Below are 16,369 nucleotides of genomic sequence, written 5' to 3'. Positions count from 1 at the left end.
AAGGGCTGTGTTTTTTAGATCCCGTGCTACTCGTAAACTCCCATGGCCATGCTGTGCTTCAGCCTAATTGCTCAGGTGAAGGCAGGAATTGGGCTTTGCAGTTAGGCACAGGAATCAACAAAACACAGTAAAATACATACTTCCTTTCAATCATACGTACCTTCTGGTAGGGCTATTCATGTGTTTCAAGTGAATGCAAATTTCTGTGCTGACGGAAGAGCTGGAAACCTGGTGGCAGGTTTGACTGATTTTCACCAAGTGGTGTCTAAGACTGATTTACTTCATTAGGAGCTTGCAGTATGAACGGAGTAGTGACTGAATAAGTTGTCTGTGGTATCTGTTTGTATGAGTTCACAGTTGAGAAGAAATAGGCCTCAAATTTTCTATAATGTTTGTAATAAATACAAATTTGTTGTTAAAGTAAGTAGATAAAATTCTGAGGAAGTACAAGGAACAGATGAAGTGAGTAGGCTGGTGTCAATTTTATACAGCCTTGTGTAGAGTAAAGCTATCCCTGCACAGCAGATGGGTTGCTTAAGTATATACGCTGTTTTCAGAATGCAGAATATTTTTCTTTAATTGGATGTCTTCTTGAGCCTTGTGTTTTCAGAGTATCTTGCCACCTTTCATCAAGTGATGAGCTGTCTCCCATTTACAGTAAAACATCAGCATGTATTTAAGCCTGTGCTATTCTCTTACATCTGATGGTCAAACTGGAATCTTCCCTTTGGGCCTGGAGGAGCAAATTGCTACAGAGTATCATGGACATCTAAGTTTTTTCAATCTGCCTTGCTGCAAAAAGCTGCTTAGAGAATGAAGTTCTGGAGCTGCAGCCTATAGAAGAAAGGGAGTAACCTTTTCAGTAGCCCCAGTTTAATTTGCTGCTGTTATAATCAGCTGCTGAGATCCTGTTGCAGTTGTGGAGCAGCTTATGATGATATTCCATAGCCTGTTCACCTTTTAGGACCTTAATTCTTTCCATAGCACTTGCTTGTTTTTATGTTAGTTGGACAGGCATGTGCTTTACTTTTGAGGAGATTTTGAGACAGAATGAGTTAATTTATATAACTAATGGCACAAACAAATGTTTTTGTTTTACATTCTGTGTATATTTTGAACACCTTCAAAACTTTGAACAACTTAAAAAAAAATCAAAGCAATACTGTTTCTTTCAGTAAGACAGGATCTCTCTATTGGAAAACACTTTTTATGATCATCTCATGAGAGCTCATTTTGCACAGAAAATAGTGCACAATATCATTAATTCAGAAGAAAAGAAATGAAAACTTCACAAAACATACCAGCTGCTTTTCTAGTCCTGTAGTAATGATTCACCATATCTTAAAGAATTTGGAAGCAAGAAAGAATTGAAGAGTTGCACATTTGGGAATTTTGCATAATTTGAGAGGTTATGATGTGGAATAAATGTTAGCTTCAGTAAATACAAAGCATTATTTCAATTTCTAAAAATCTTGATAATATAACTGGTGTTTTCTTCATGAATTCAAAATTCTTGCTGTTTATTTCCTTACTACTAAATTAATATACTCCTTTCAAGTAGAAAAGAAATAATAAAAATGTGTATGCGTTTTCAGGGGCCAGTTCAGTAAGTACTTCAACCTGTGCTTTGAAAGGAATAGGGAAGAAGACATTATTTTAAAAGATTTCGCTGGCTGTAGAAATTTCTTTCCAATTTGATGTTGACCTGACCTACAGTTTGTGCTCCTTTTTTTCTCATGTGTTGCTCTATATAACTGTCAGCCAACTGAGAACAGGACTGCCTGCAGCAGGGCAAACAGTCCTTCAAAAAAGATGTGCGCAATCTGCTGTATTGTACTGGTAAAAATGAAGCCCCATCTATTTTATTTCAGAAAAAGTTGTATTTCCTTGCTTTTTTTGGTGTGTTGGACTCCAGCATCACGTAGGAAATGTACTGACGGCACATAATCAATATATAAACCAAAAGGAAGATTATAATAGTGATTTCAGATGATGGAAAAAGAAGTGCCATCTTAAGTAAACTGCACGGGAACTGAAAGTTGGACAAACCTAACTATAGCCTAACTGCTAAGTGAGGTATTCCCAAAACATTGCCTTTGATTTACTTCTGTTGGCAAATCTGAAGCTCTTCCAAAGAAATAAAAGTTCTGGAGCCCTTTAATACAGTAATACAGTAATATAATTCCAAATTGCAGCAGCTGTTTCTTTTATTAGCTGTGGCTTCATGTTTCTGTCCTTGACACTTAAAGATCAAACCTCTTAAATATGAATCATTTATAAATGTGCATTTACTTCAATATCTTATTTTGTCAAGAAGCTCAGCAGTTCATTATGTAAGAGGAATGTGTCACAGAGATAGTCATCTCTATAGTGGTGCAGTCACATTGCAGTTATTGCTCTGTGAGTCCGTCACCTCTGTGAGTGTGCCTACAGTGTGCTGGAGTTCTTCTCAAACAGGCAATAAGACATATGCTATGTCCTGAAAAAAACACATGGTTTTAAGGGCATGTTTACATGAGGAAAGGTTGTTTTATTTAGGCAAAAAGAATGAGGTCCTCCATCCAGAAGCAGCAGAACAGAATGGGAATTTGCAGTTGCTTCTTCTGATTATATGAAGCTTGTCAGAGAATAAACAGTGGAGCTCAGAAGGGTCCTTCAAGTTGGCTGATTTGGACAAGATGCTGCTGCAAGGTCAATGAATAGGGAAAAGATTAGGAAAGAATAGAGACTTGCAAACAAAGATGGATTTGAGGTAGATCAGGGATGAGAAGAAAGGGAGGAGTTTGAAGAGGAGAAAACTAACTCGGACTCTTGGCTGAGGGGGCATACCATTGAAGACTGTGTCATATGGGAAACATAGATTTTCCCAGCCTCCAAGTTGTCATCCAAAAAGTTGATAGGGAGATCTTCAGGGAGTGCAAAGAGATCAGAACTGAATCAGTTTCCTCCCTTTTGAAAGACTGCCATACCAAGTCAACAGCTAATGTGTAAGTATCATCTGCATGACTCAGCTTGATGTCATCTGCAAACTTGCTAAGAGTGCACTCGCACTGTCTAGGTTGTTATAGACGATAGAGAGCACCGGTCCCAAGGCAGACCCCTGAAGGAAATTCTTCCATTGCTGTTAATAATTCTTGTTTTCTAGTCCCTTCAGTGGCATTGTTGGTGTTCTCTGCACATGCTTGAGGAACTCAATATCCTTCTCATAGTGGAGCACCTGAAACTGTACCATGCATTTGAGGTGCAGTATATGCTTTCAAGGGGCAGTCACTTCACTAGTCCTGTTGACGACATGATTTCAGATGCAATCCAGCATGCTGTTGGCCTTCTTGGCCATCTGGGCACACTGCTGGCTTGCGTTCAGCCTACTGTTGGCCAGCACCCCCAGATCCTTTTCTGCTGAGCAGCTTTCCAGCAGACTTTTCACTCTTCCCTGAGCTTGTGTTGCTGAATCAGGATGTTATGACCCAAATTCAGGACCTGGCACTCAGTGTTGTTGAATGTCATGTGATTAGACTGAAAAAAATATCAATGCTGCTGTATTGTGTTCAAGATTTAGGTGAATTTTCATGTGAGTCTAGGCACTGAATAAACTAATAGACTGGAGAAGTAGTATTAAACTATCGTGTTTGCTTCCTAGCAGTAAGTGAGAAAAGACCATGCAGGGCACCTAGCCCACTGTCCTATAGTTCAGAGAGTTAATGCAGTATAAATTATTTCTTGCTCTTTACATGCTGAATTTGTAGGTAAAGAGTAGAAATTAGCCTGACTATCTGCTAGGTTGCTGCTTGCTTTTCTTTGATAGCATACTGAAACACTGTAGGAAAAGGGTGAAGGGACTGATTTCACATATGTGTATAAGAACAAAGGTGGCTATAGCAGAGCTGGAGAAATAGCAAGCCAAGGCTGGCAGTATTGATGAAGTAGATGGAGCTGGGTTTGCTCAGTAGCAGACTGGGAGAGTGGTTAAGGAGGAAGGAGTTGTGAAGGGTCACTGTGAAATATGGGAGTGAGCTAAACAATTTCTTGTCTTTGATCTCCATTCATTTATAATCTTATAGGTATTGAGTCTCCTGGCACTATATCTTTTACAATGAATAGTTGAAAGTAAAATAAAAATCATTTAAATTGCGGCAGTCTTGTGCTGAATGGCTTTCTTTAGCCTAGAAGTTTCTTGGAGTTTTACTCTTCTGGTCATTGGACAGCTTAAATGCTAGACATTTAATTTACTTCAGAAGGCTCTGAAAACAATAGCAAACCACAGACTGCTCTTATTTCTTTGTCTGCAATTAATGTTGCAACAGCCTTTGCATCAAAGTTTAACCAGAACGCTTTGATTTCTCAATGATAAATGGATATCTTCTGACCAATATAGAAAATTGAAATAGCTGAACGGTTCAAATTCAGCTTCAGATTTGCTAGTGTTGAAAATTGATGCCTCTACCTTTTTGTTGTGCTAAACTAATAATACAAAACAAAGAGAATAGTGTGTATGTCAGTGTGTCTCTGCAATGAGATTAGTTGTTCCATAAAACTAGGCAGTTTTGTTTCTTCTGTTAATAGAAGGCAATCATCAGTAGTTGGCAATAGGATTAGAAATTGTGCCTATCTCAGAAAGAAAAGTCTTATTTATTTACCCTTTGAAAGGTTTATTCACATTATTTTTCCCTGAGTTATTCATAGCAAAAAAACTTCTTTCTAATGAGTATTTCAAAAATCTTTGATTTCTTATTGATTGGGTTAATCTTTCCAAGTTTTGGACTTTGATATATGTTGGGGGAATCATGGTTATCAGCTCACATAATTGCTACTGGCAATATGTGCCTGCCTCTTCTCTTAATAATTACTTAAAATGTGCCAAGCACTTGAATTTTTATAAGTAAAGGAGAAATCCACAAAATGTTTTAATTTACTTTTACTTAAATAGAGCTGTGGAATTTTATTAAATATGAGATTATTAATCAGTTCTAGAATTTTTGTCGTGCACACTGTGTAAACTACAGATTTTACTTTAAGCTGAGAAATGAATTGTTTTTGCTTTCGTATTCCTAACTCACAGGAACCTCAGAAGTTATTGTCTTCTCTTACCATCTCTGCATTTCATTTATGCTTAGAAAAGAAATGTCTTGCATGTTTGTTTCTTTTGGGTGTTTTTTGTTTTTTTAATGAGAGCTGTACTCCCATTGTCCAAACAAGCAGCAAGGAATCTGTTGTATAGCTGATTACAGCAAGAAAATGAGGGAGCAGTCTCACCGATAATCAGTAAATTTGTATAAAGTGGTGCTGTTTAATTTTATCATTTGGTTATGCTTTACCTTCATTCCTAAAAGAAAACAAATCATGTTTAAAAATGCCTGTTGTAGAAAAATATTACTTTAGAATATAAAATTAAGAATATAAGATTATGGATATTTAAAACATACCTTGTACATTTCCACGGGTTAAAGATGCAGGCTCTCAATTCTCTCCTGTCTAGAGCTTTTCATTTTTATCTTTGAAGTTTGGTCGTTATCCTGTGTTGGTGCCATTGTTTTTATTTTAGTATCCTACAGAAATGAATTTATAGTGTATCCCATCTAGTCTTTTATTTATTTATTTATTTTAAGAATAGTTGTGAATGTAGCATATCAACAAGTTTATTTTTAATGGTTTGTGGAGCTGGATTTTGGAATTTGCTTTTTTAGTGGTTCTTTTGTGGAAGAGAAATCTTTCAGGCATGAATTGATAGTCCAGATCTTTTGAGGTCTGTCTGTGCTAACCTATGACCTCTGTTCTTACAAGGTCAACATCTGAGGGCAGGAGATTAAGGCAGTTAAAAGATTGGAATGGGAACTGGAATGGAAAAATTAGCCAGCACATTTTGGGTGGAAAACATCAAAGTCATCAAACAATTTGCTTATTTTAAACTCAGTTTAAGGGTAACAAGCTAATTGTACTATGTTTGTTGATGCAAGCAATTTATATTATTTGAGGAGATTAACTGAAGAATTTTTTTATTGGAGAAATGTAATATCTGCTCTGTATAAATGTGCTAAGTATTTTGTATAGTAAATGCCTTTGACTAACATTTTTTGGTTTAATAATTCAAGATCTGATCCTACAGTCCTTGTACTTAATTAGCTGTATTTCTTACAAGCTGCAGTAGTAAGTGTTGGAAATCTGAATCTTATTTGTGATCTGCTGAAGGCCCCTCATGACTATTGCAGAATACAGGTGCTCTCTGTACATGAGAAAAAGTTATGACTCTGGTGCTTAAAAACATTTGCTATCGTCTCTTTTTGTTCTAGCTTTTCAAATGTGAATTCCTTTCCAATGCAAACTTGTCACCAAGGAATGTTCTTTCATAGATTATAAATGGATTTAAAGAAAATGGTCTGTTTGTTCTTGCCTGTCATAGTTCAAAATTCATTAGTTTGTTTTAAAAGAATGAGGACTTAATCTTTCATTTGTACAATCAGTTTCAAAGATGATATTATCTAGAGAAAGACAACCTTCCATGTCGAAAAATTAAGTGAGTTTAGGCCTATATATATATATATATATATATATACACACACACAATCATATTTTTCTCTTGTTTGTTTGAAGTGCATATAAAAGGGATTTCAGTGTCACATGCATAGAAGGACTGCATGTTTTGTTCTGCAGTCCCACCTAACAGAGAAAAAAAGTTATGGATTTCAGAGCTCGTGTTCTGACTGATAGATTCTTTGTGGATTCTGGTGCTGCCCCTATAGCTACATCTGCTTACTAAATTAAAGCACTGTAAAATACAGCTAAACTAAGGAGATAGCCGCAATCTGCAACTCAGACTTTAATCTTCACATATTATCATTGTCCTTTTAATAGTAAATAATAGTGTATACATGAGATTTAAGCACCTTCTCAAGCTTGTAACTTTCCAAACAGTTCATGTGAAGGCTGAAACCATCCTTTCACATTTTTTAGCTCTGACTTGCACCTGAGGGAAACGGAGAAAAAATGGTCACCATACTTTTTTCTGTCTTTCACGGAGGAAAAAGAAGGGAAAGCAAGAGAAACTGCAGTGGGCTGCAGCCAGGCCTCAGACCGTCCCCACAGACGCTGTACCCTTTGGCTTCCTTCCTGCCATCTCACTGGGCTGCTGGAGAAGCTGCACCAAATGCGAAGGCTGCCACAGCCGCTGTGCCCCACGGCCCTGGGAGAACTGCAGGCGTGGGGAAACAGGGAGTGTTTGACTGGGCGGGAGCAAACCTAAGGGCTGCTTAATCTCAGAGTCTGCTCCTGTTTGAATTCTAAGGGTAAAATGAGGTTGCTTCTTATCAGCCATTTTGTGATGCTTGCCAGCCCTCTCTGTGGTTAAATAAGTAGGCAGGATGGGCAGGTGCTGAACTAATGCTGTTACAGAGAATGGCTTCAGTTACTCACTTATGAGAAGCTGTAATAAGTGCAGTGAAATACATATTTTTTTTTTTAATCTGGAAGACCCACTTTTCAGGATTTTTGTTGGAAGCGTGTATCCCCTAGTAGCAATTCAAACATCTTGACTATAAGCCTGCTTTTCTTAGTTTTCTTTTGGACATCCTTAAGAAATAATTTATAGATGACTAAGATTCCTGTAAATGGAGAGTGGGGTGCAGGAGGTTTTGCATTCCTTAATTTCGACCTCAGAGTACCAAGAGCTGCCTCCAAGTTTGGTAGGCAGTAGCTTGCAGGACAGAGTAGATAGTTTGCTGAGTTAGAGGGAAGGGGAATTCAAAACAATTTTTGCATGACTCAGAAACTGTATTTGACTTTTTATGACGAAACCTTGCTTCATTTTTGCTTTTTCTGTGAGGAAAAATAGGTAGACAATATTTCTCAGTTTCCTTGCATGTTCCTTTCACAACAAAAATTTGCTGCTTAGCTAGAGAAAATTCGTCAGAATTGCTGCAGATAGCATTCTGAGGCTTATGTGTTTGTGAGGGTTGAAATTTCTGCCAGTGCAGCTGCTCTGATAGATTTCTGCCTGCAGACTCACTGTGCTCTTGGAATCAGCGTCTCCAAATGGACTCTAATTTGCCTCAGCTGAGTCATTTCCTTGCCACGAACTGCCATGAAGAGACAATTTCTTCTGCTTTGCTTTCTAGGGTTTAGCCTGCACTGCCCCCATTCTTTTCAAAATAAGAACTGATCAGAAAATACCTTTTGTAATAATGCGTTCAAGTTCAGAGGGTTTCAGAAATCTGAATTATTGGTGGTCTTCTTAGTTGAAGTAGCTGTTAGTTTTTGTGTTTCTCCTCTCTTGGTAGCCGCTAATTTGAATGAAAAGCCAACAAAGAATCATGTTGCTTTTCTTTGTAAGTGGTAATTGCAATTGCCCTCCAACTGCCAGGTGAACTTGAATGTCTGAGATGCTTCAGTATGGTGATGGCTATCCAGAAAATCTTCACAAGTACATCTTAGTATATGCAAGTTGTTACATCTTTTTTACTTAGTGACCCCCATTTCTTGCTTAATTCTTGTGTAAAATATGAATTAATATGAATTATTCATGTTTGAAAGCTTTAGAATTTGTCAGAATAATAATAGCCCTTGGTGTAAGGTTTAGATGCATTTTATAGAAGGTTTACTTCAATTATGAAAATTTTTTTTAAAGATTTTGTACATTTATATTGTATATGTATATTGCACACTTTTGTTATTGTATGTGCATATATTAGATTTATAAAAGATTGCTCATGCTGAAAGATGACTTAATCAGATCAATTCAGAATGAGATATACACATTGATGACCTCATCAGTTCAAAAAAGTAGTTTTTATAGATGCTAGAGGTGTAGCTGACACAAACAGATCAGTGCTTTTTTCTTTTTATGCGGGCAGTCATATTCCCTTTCTACTCCAAACTGTCCACCAAGTGAACAGGTAGTTGTGTAATAAAGTGATTTTGTGGAATTCATGACAAATCCCAGCTTTGTAACCTGATTTACTTTATTGCAGTCATTGGTAGCTAGGATGGTGCATGACTGGCTGCAAAAGGTGCTGTGTGTGCTGCGTTAGTAGGACATGTTCTAACCAGCCAGCAGTCCTTAATCTGTGTCACACTGTGTGCTCTGTTCTCCCAATTCTCTCTGTTGGTGCATCTCAGAGTGCTTGATTGTCCATAATTTCTGTATTGCAGGATATGGTGTTAGGCAGAATGCAGCTGCACCAACACATCGGTTTTACCTTATTCCCTTACACCAGGCAACAGCAAAAGCAGCAATGTAATGACATTGCATCTTGCCTGTGTAAGGTCAGTTGAGAGTTTTCACAAACCTGCAAACATTTTGTGAACTAAAGATTGTGGTTTGTACTGTATGTGAAAAAGTCTATGAAATACAAAGTGCTATTAGTCTGGGAATTACTCATGATGCTGTATACACAGTAATCACTGTGGTGGAAACATCCATCTGCTATAATGAGATGCTGTGTTGGGAAGGGGATACTGCCATGTTTCCTTTCAGTGGTAGCAGGTGGTAAATTTGCTTAAGCTTGCATATTTTGTTACACTGTAGAGGACTGCAGTTTGTGGCATAAAAATCCATTTTCAATTAACTTGGAATTGTTTTTTTTTCTTTTTTAAAACAGTTTCTCACTTAGTTAAAAAAGATTCCACAAGGACTGGTTTATGTATGAAGTCTTAAATCTGTTTCCAAAAAAAAAAAAAAATCCCAAAAAACCCACAACACTGTTTTACTTTAGGATAGTTCAAATTTGTTTACAAATGCTTGTTTCCTTGAAGAATCTAGCTGTGACCTCTGCAATGGGTCATGCACATTAGTAATGTAAAAACTAAATGTGGTGTTGAGGAGCAGAATCAGGATGGAAGTGATGGTGTTAAGAACTGGAAATGAGGTAAATGAGATCACTGGATAAGACATTTGTGGGGTTGGGGCTGACGAGATTGAAGAATAGGGGTGAGCAGTGCTCAGCTCTTCATGGCAGGTAGTGGAGGCAAGGCTGGCATGCAGGGAGTGAGGGGCTGGTTCTCCTGGATGCGTATGGCATGTTGGAAGACAGAGGCTGCATGGTGTGCATGCTGCTGCTGTGTGGGATGTGGATGTCTCCAAGGACAGCTCTATGACTTTCCCTTCATGGCCTTCCAGACAGGTTGCTCTGGTGCTGCTGCCAAATACACATGAGGGCTGAGACTGCTGGCATGGCCCGGCAGTATGGCTGGGAGGACTCTCCTGAGGATGCTGTAATATATACAGCCTTGGAGACCTGTTGGCAGAGTCTGCCAGTAATTTAATTTTGCCTGTGCTGCAGGCTCTGTCTGCGGTGGAAGAGAGCCTCTGTGGAAGAGCTGCAGGCCTGCAGCCTGGCCAGGCTGACATTCCTCTGCAGATAGATGGCTGCGTGCCCCTCAGCAGACAGACAAGCTGTAGAGGTAGCCCTGGCCCTGACCTCAGGCCACGTTCTTTCTCAGGGATGAATCAGACAGATTTCTTCAGAATTGGACAGTAACTTAAAGTTTCTTGTGTCGGTAACTTCATACATGATGGAGCTCTCAAGTGTGCATTAAAAGTGTACATTTAGGTTATTGTCAATGGAATCGTTGAGTGTCCTAAGATTACTTTTTCCTTTGTGTGTGCTTGTAAATCATTTATGCTTAATTATCAAAATTATAACCACTGAAGCAGCCAGTTCTGTATATCATGTCTATGTCAATTACTACACAGCCATGTCTTGTGATTCTTCCTCTTCATGTGCTTAGATCCTCTGGGAACACGAAGTTTATTTAAAATAAAGTTGAACCCAGGCTTGCCAAAGCTATCTCCAGTTATTTCCCCAAAACTCTTCAGTTACTGCTACTTATTTATCCCCGCTGTGCAGCATATGCTGAAGAAACATTGGTCTCCCAAATCACAGGGAGGTAGAGAAGAGATGACACTTTGCAATAGCAGCTCAGCACCTGGTTCTTCTGTCTGCAGGCCTGTGAACAGCTTGGCATGAAACATGTAGTACTCCCTACCTGAAGTCTTCCCTGCAGCACAGAAGTGGCTGTGCTCAGGTACCCTGGTGATGGATTGCATTGGGAGCACAAAACCCAAAGGGAGCTAGGTTTGGCCTGGCAAAAATGCTGGAGATGCTAACAGACACTGGGGGCTGTTCCAGACAAGGATTGTGCTATTCAAGCTTTCCATGTATGACCACCAGCAAAAAATGTATATAAGATCCCACTGCACATCAATTCCCTGCAGGAACAATGTGCTGTGTTGTTAGAAGAGCTGCACCTTTTGTTTTTCCTGATCAGAGAAAGAAAACAGAGTGAGAAACACAAATCCTACCTATTTTAGATGCTTTGATGCCACCTCACCATTAACTCATCCATTTAACTGTAGCGTGAGGTGGGGAGGTTAGAAGTGAGGCTGTCCTAAGCACACTGTTTATTTAAGATTGATAGGAAAGTTTGCACCTGGCCAGGAATGCTTCAGACGTCCCATCTGCCTAGAGGAGTGCCTTTCAGTACTGCAGTGACCAGGTTTAATTCGTTGCTCACTTCTAGTTTGGAGGTTGCGTATGAACAAGCAATGCACGTGTGATGGTTATTTCTCAGCTCCCTTCCTTTCTTTAGCAGTCGCTCCTCAAAACTTGTAAAATCTGAGCAGCAGGATTTTAGGAGTGCAGTGTATCATATTATCACAGCTCTTCCTTCCCTACCGGCTTCCTCTAAGCAATCTGTTTATTTTTTTTCTGCCTCTGTTGCATGAATTTGAAGTGCTGTGAATGATGTGAAAACAATAGGAGATGCATATTAAAAACAGCTTCCAGTTGTAGTGTTCTGGTATTTCACATCAACGCTAATAGTTTAAGTGTGGTATGGTTTCAGGCTTCAATGTATTAAAATGGTAACCAGTCTTAAATAGGATAGAGTTGATTAAAAATAAATTCACACACCATAGCAGAAATTATATTCCTATCCTCTACTTTTTTCTATGCATCAGTGATAGAGTATTTCTTTGTAACATAGAGAGGAGTTCATGTCTCAGGTTTCTTGGTGACCATTCTTCAAAGGAAATTTTTTCACCGAGTGGAACAGTAGGATTATATAAATGGGGACTTAAAGCTAGTAGTACTGCAGTGCTGAAAAGTGTTCTGAAATATCAGTAACATATACTTTGTGTATATAACTCATTAAACGTGTTTTCTAGGCTTCCAAAAAAGGATAGTGAATATTCCCTGATGTTTCCAAACATGCTTATTTTCCTGCTGTTTACTAGGAATGAGCGAATTTTCAACATGTACTCATAACTACTGAATAGTTTTGAAAGTATTTTATTAAATGTTTATTTGCTAAGTTTAAAATGCAAACCAGTTTTAATGCAAATCTCTCAATTATCCCATTACCACGAAAGTGAAACGAGTATTCAAGTCCTGAAATTTTGATGGCCCCCCCTTATTCAAGATGTCTTTAGGTTTTCTTGCTGTCATCGTTATTAGAAGAGAGATATCAGCTGAACTAATTCATGCTACAATACGTCACAGGAAAAAAAAATCTGCATCTCTTTTTTCTAACTTATATGATGTGGTACTAACTGAGGGTAAGAGGCAGGGCAAAATATGGAAATGCAAACCTCTGCCTCTGAAGGAAACAAAGCAGCAAGGAAGCTTAATGTGCTGAAATCAAGGGAGGTGTATCCATCTCCCTTCTATACTGAGGGACAAACATCACAGGGTTTGTAACAGCTATCACCTGGGGATATTAACTTAAGGCTCAAGAGAGCTCATGAAAGAAAGGCATGAAAACTGCAGACAGCAGCAGGTAGCGAGTCAGATCTCAAAATGTGTCTTACAGCCTTCCTTTCTATTAATAGAAAAACTGGGAAAAGTAGGTGAAATGCAGTGTGTTTACTGGTTGCAAATTGTACCTTAGCTTTATTATTTTACCTTCCCTAGCACTTGTATTTTGTCAACTGGGTGGTTTTCTTTTTCTCAATCAATGGAAGCGTGCTAAAAGTAATCTGTTTGGCTTTCAAAAATAATCTGTTGTAGTATATAACAGAAAATTACCAGGTAAAATAAGCTTTATTACTATGTGAACTCCAAAATGGGCAAAAATGAGTTTGCCAAGTCCAGCAGCTTTATTTCTGCTGGCATCTCTCTTGTTCTTCTGTGAGTTACAATTGGAATTAGAAATATTATTAATTTCATAATTATTAAACTGCTGTATCTTATGCACTGAACCCCGCTGAGCCACTTGGTAACATCTAGGAAAATGTTATGGCCTTTAAGGACCATCTTAGCAAAGGAATCTTCAAAACTATTTTCCTTAGTTGCACCTTTTAAAAGATAAGGGACAGGATTTAAGTTTGGCCTTCTTCCTGTGGGGAGAAGGTAGGGCTTACTGTATTTTGCCTTTCCCCCTGACTTGTCTGTCCTCGAGTTCCTCAATTCGTTGTTCTCCCTCACTGGCTGCAAGCTGTGGTTGCCCTAAAGCTTTTATGTTGCATTACAGGCTCCCCCAGAAGGCATTTGGCTGGCATTTCTCCTGCTTTTGGGGAAGTGTGTGTAGGAAAGGAGAAGCTGATCTTCCTGACCATGTCCGGAGCAGCCTGGGGGAAAGAAAAGAAATCATCAGGTCACAGGTTGCCTTCCCTAGTTCATGCTACAGCAGGCTTTGTTCGCACTATTGGGCTTCAGGTCCCTCCTGGCTGCTGTTGCCAAAGGTGCACAGACCAGCTGGGAACAGCAGGAGTATAACAGATATCCATGAGTTGTGTGCCTTCTTCACCCTATGAGGCACTGGCCTGTGGATTTGGTGAGGGGATTTCCTTCCTCAGACTGACAGAGTAGTGCAAAAGCAAATAAGTTCAAAGAGGTTAGAGAATTTTCTCCATGGTATCGACCATGGCTTCTCAGCCCCTTTAATAATCCGATCAACCCTGATGCTGCAAAAGCTTCTGTGCTGTTTCTGTGACAGCAGATAAGTATTTGCAGCATCCCTCTAATATCATTCATGACTTCATATACTAGCCTTTGATATAGACTTTGATATAGCAATCTTCTTGAGCTGCTATATCAGAGTCCACCTCCACTGCGGCTCAGTGCTGCAATTCAGACATTCCTGGCTACAGTCTGCTGTTTATGTGGTGTGGCTTGCTTTTCTGAAGGAAGGCCAATTGGAGAGGAAGGGCTTTGCACTTTTCTCATCCCGTTCCCATCAGCATGCATCAAACCTGCAGTAAACAGGGAGAAAGTCGTTCCCTCTCCCATTCACTGATCATGTTCCACCAGTGCCAATGAAACCTGCTAGAAGGCCAGGTGTAGTCTTTTGTGGGCTGTCTTTACTTGGAAGTCTTCTTATTTTAATTCTTCTCTCAAAGAGATTGAGACAGGGAAATTTGACCACATTTTCAGAAGGTGATGATGAGTAACAAAAATTATGCAAGCACAGTTTGCCTGGATTGGGTAGGAAAGAAATTACATTGTGACTGTTGATGAAGTCAGGGATGATTACTGGTGTGATTAAGATCTGCTGGAGCAGGATCTAAGGCTGCATGGAAGGAAGAAGCTGGGAATTTTCAAAGAGTATACAGGCAAACAAGCCCAAGGTAATGTATGATATGCTTCATTAGGACACAGGACTTGGTTTTGCTCAAGGACTGATAGATCAGGATTTTAAGGAGGGCAGGGGGAGAGTGGGGGAGTAGAATGGACCTGCTGCTGCTGCTAACAGCCATTAAAAAATACAAAGCCAGCTGCTCTCAGAGCAGAGCTTGATCCTTTCAGTGCCTTTAGCAGCACAGTATATATTCAGAGGAGGGGAATTCATGAGGCCCTATGGACCTACACCATGGCATTACACAAAAATGCAAGCCTGAACAATGGGTGGCCTCAGAGGTTCCATCTGGCTTGCCATTAACAAGGTTAAAGTAAAGTGGGCTGCTGTGTCTGTGCCGCACACAATTTACACTTCAGATGTTTTAACTTCGGAGCCGGACTGGAGGGAGTGCAGTTCTGATTGCACATGGCAAGGGGCTTGTCACATGTCTGGAAGACGTATTTGGCATTGATGTTCTTTCAAGGATACAACAATATTATTTGGATAATTTGTAAGTACTCTTTTCAGAGTGAAGGCCAGCTCTTTTGACTAAGTCATTAAAGATATAAATATATATATTCAGTCAACAAATGGGAATTGCAGTCGAGTCTTATTTTCTCAAGATATTTTAAGAACAATATTAGCTAGCAGCATAGAGGAAATGTTGCAACTGGCATTTCTAGCACAACAATGTGAAAACTGCAGTCCACTTTTAAGCTAAAAGGGATATTGATACATACATAGAAATGTATTCTATTGTAAAGCATTGAATTTTTGGAACTACCAAAATACTTACCTGGTAGTGTTAAAAGTGGTAAATAATTTGTTTTCAAATGGAGATATTTGCACTTTAATACGTTTTAATAATGCTGATCATAACTGTAAGCACTAGTAAATTTAATAAATAATCAGTTGAAAAAAATGAATACACTACCCCATTATAGTATTGCAATTCTGAAAATGTATTTTAGTCACAGTCTTGTACTTTACAAGACAGTACAAGGGTAGGCTTTTCCTACAGCATCTTTCCAGTGCTGTAGGAAAAGCAGATTTTATGGCTGCTGTGGGTAGGTATCCTTTATATTTTATTCTTGCTTCATTTTTTTCATCCAAATTGCATTGAGTTGCCTTAAAACAGTATAGAACCCTTAGACTGCCTTCATACGTGCGTATTTGATTTTTTAAAAATCCTGTAATTGATCAATGAAAAAGCAGTAATCATTTATAAGATATTACACCTGAAATATTTTAATATATTGCAGCGGTTATTATTCTGTTGATATCAGATAATAGTGACATTTTTACTTCTATTTTGTATTAGCTTTATTCATGAAGTAAATGATATTTTTGTAGAGAGGTAGTGGTATATCAAGAAGTATGGACATGGCTGAGAGAATACAATTGTAGCTGATCTTTGGATAATTTCTGTGCTGTGACCACTAGGAAATCCCAGGTGCCAGATGCAGTTTTATGCTGCAGTTTCTCCAGCAGCAGTGCTTGAAGGGATGATGGGAATCCCAATGCTGGTCTGTTCCTTCCCACCTCCTGCCTGGGTTTCACACCCACGATCATGCCAGTACAATGGCTTTTTGCCTCAGAGCTGGAAGTGTGAGGTGAACTGAACTAAACGAATACTGCAAAAATGAAAAGCAAGTAGGTGAATTATCTGAAAACTTTTGCTGTGAATGAAATGCAGAGCAGCTGAGCTGGACTCCTGGTAACTGCTTACAGTGCTAGATGGCTTGCAGTATTCAACCGTGATCTCTGGCAGATCCCTGCACCATGCTGGCGTGGCATGCTGCTGCTGGCTTGTTTCACAGCA

General features: G+C 39.0%; 1 protein-coding gene across 16 annotated transcripts in view; it reads left to right on the top strand.

Annotated features, from left to right (window-relative positions):
- The window catches only part of LIN28B (lin-28 RNA binding posttranscriptional regulator B), a 90,715-nt gene that overhangs the window by 59,294 nt on the left and 15,052 nt on the right, over window positions 1-16,369 (top strand). Inside the window, exon 5 of one of the 16 annotated variants that reach the window (XM_090135950.1) lies at window positions 6,949-7,308. The exons of the other annotated variants lie outside the window; for them this stretch is intronic. Coding sequence (XP_089992076.1) covers window positions 6,949-7,237 — 289 coding nt within the window. The 3' untranslated portion in view covers window positions 7,238-7,308. Of the gene's footprint in view, window positions 1-6,948; window positions 7,309-16,369 lie in introns of those variants that run through there. 16 annotated transcript variants of the gene reach the window in all.

Source organism: Phasianus colchicus, chromosome 2, assembly GCF_987193195.1.
Source record: "Phasianus colchicus chromosome 2, bPhaCol1.hap1.1, whole genome shotgun sequence".
Taxonomy (NCBI): Eukaryota; Metazoa; Chordata; class Aves; order Galliformes; family Phasianidae; genus Phasianus; species Phasianus colchicus.
Note: the sequence above shows the minus strand (reverse complement) of the source record. Positions and strands in the feature narration are given on the sequence as shown.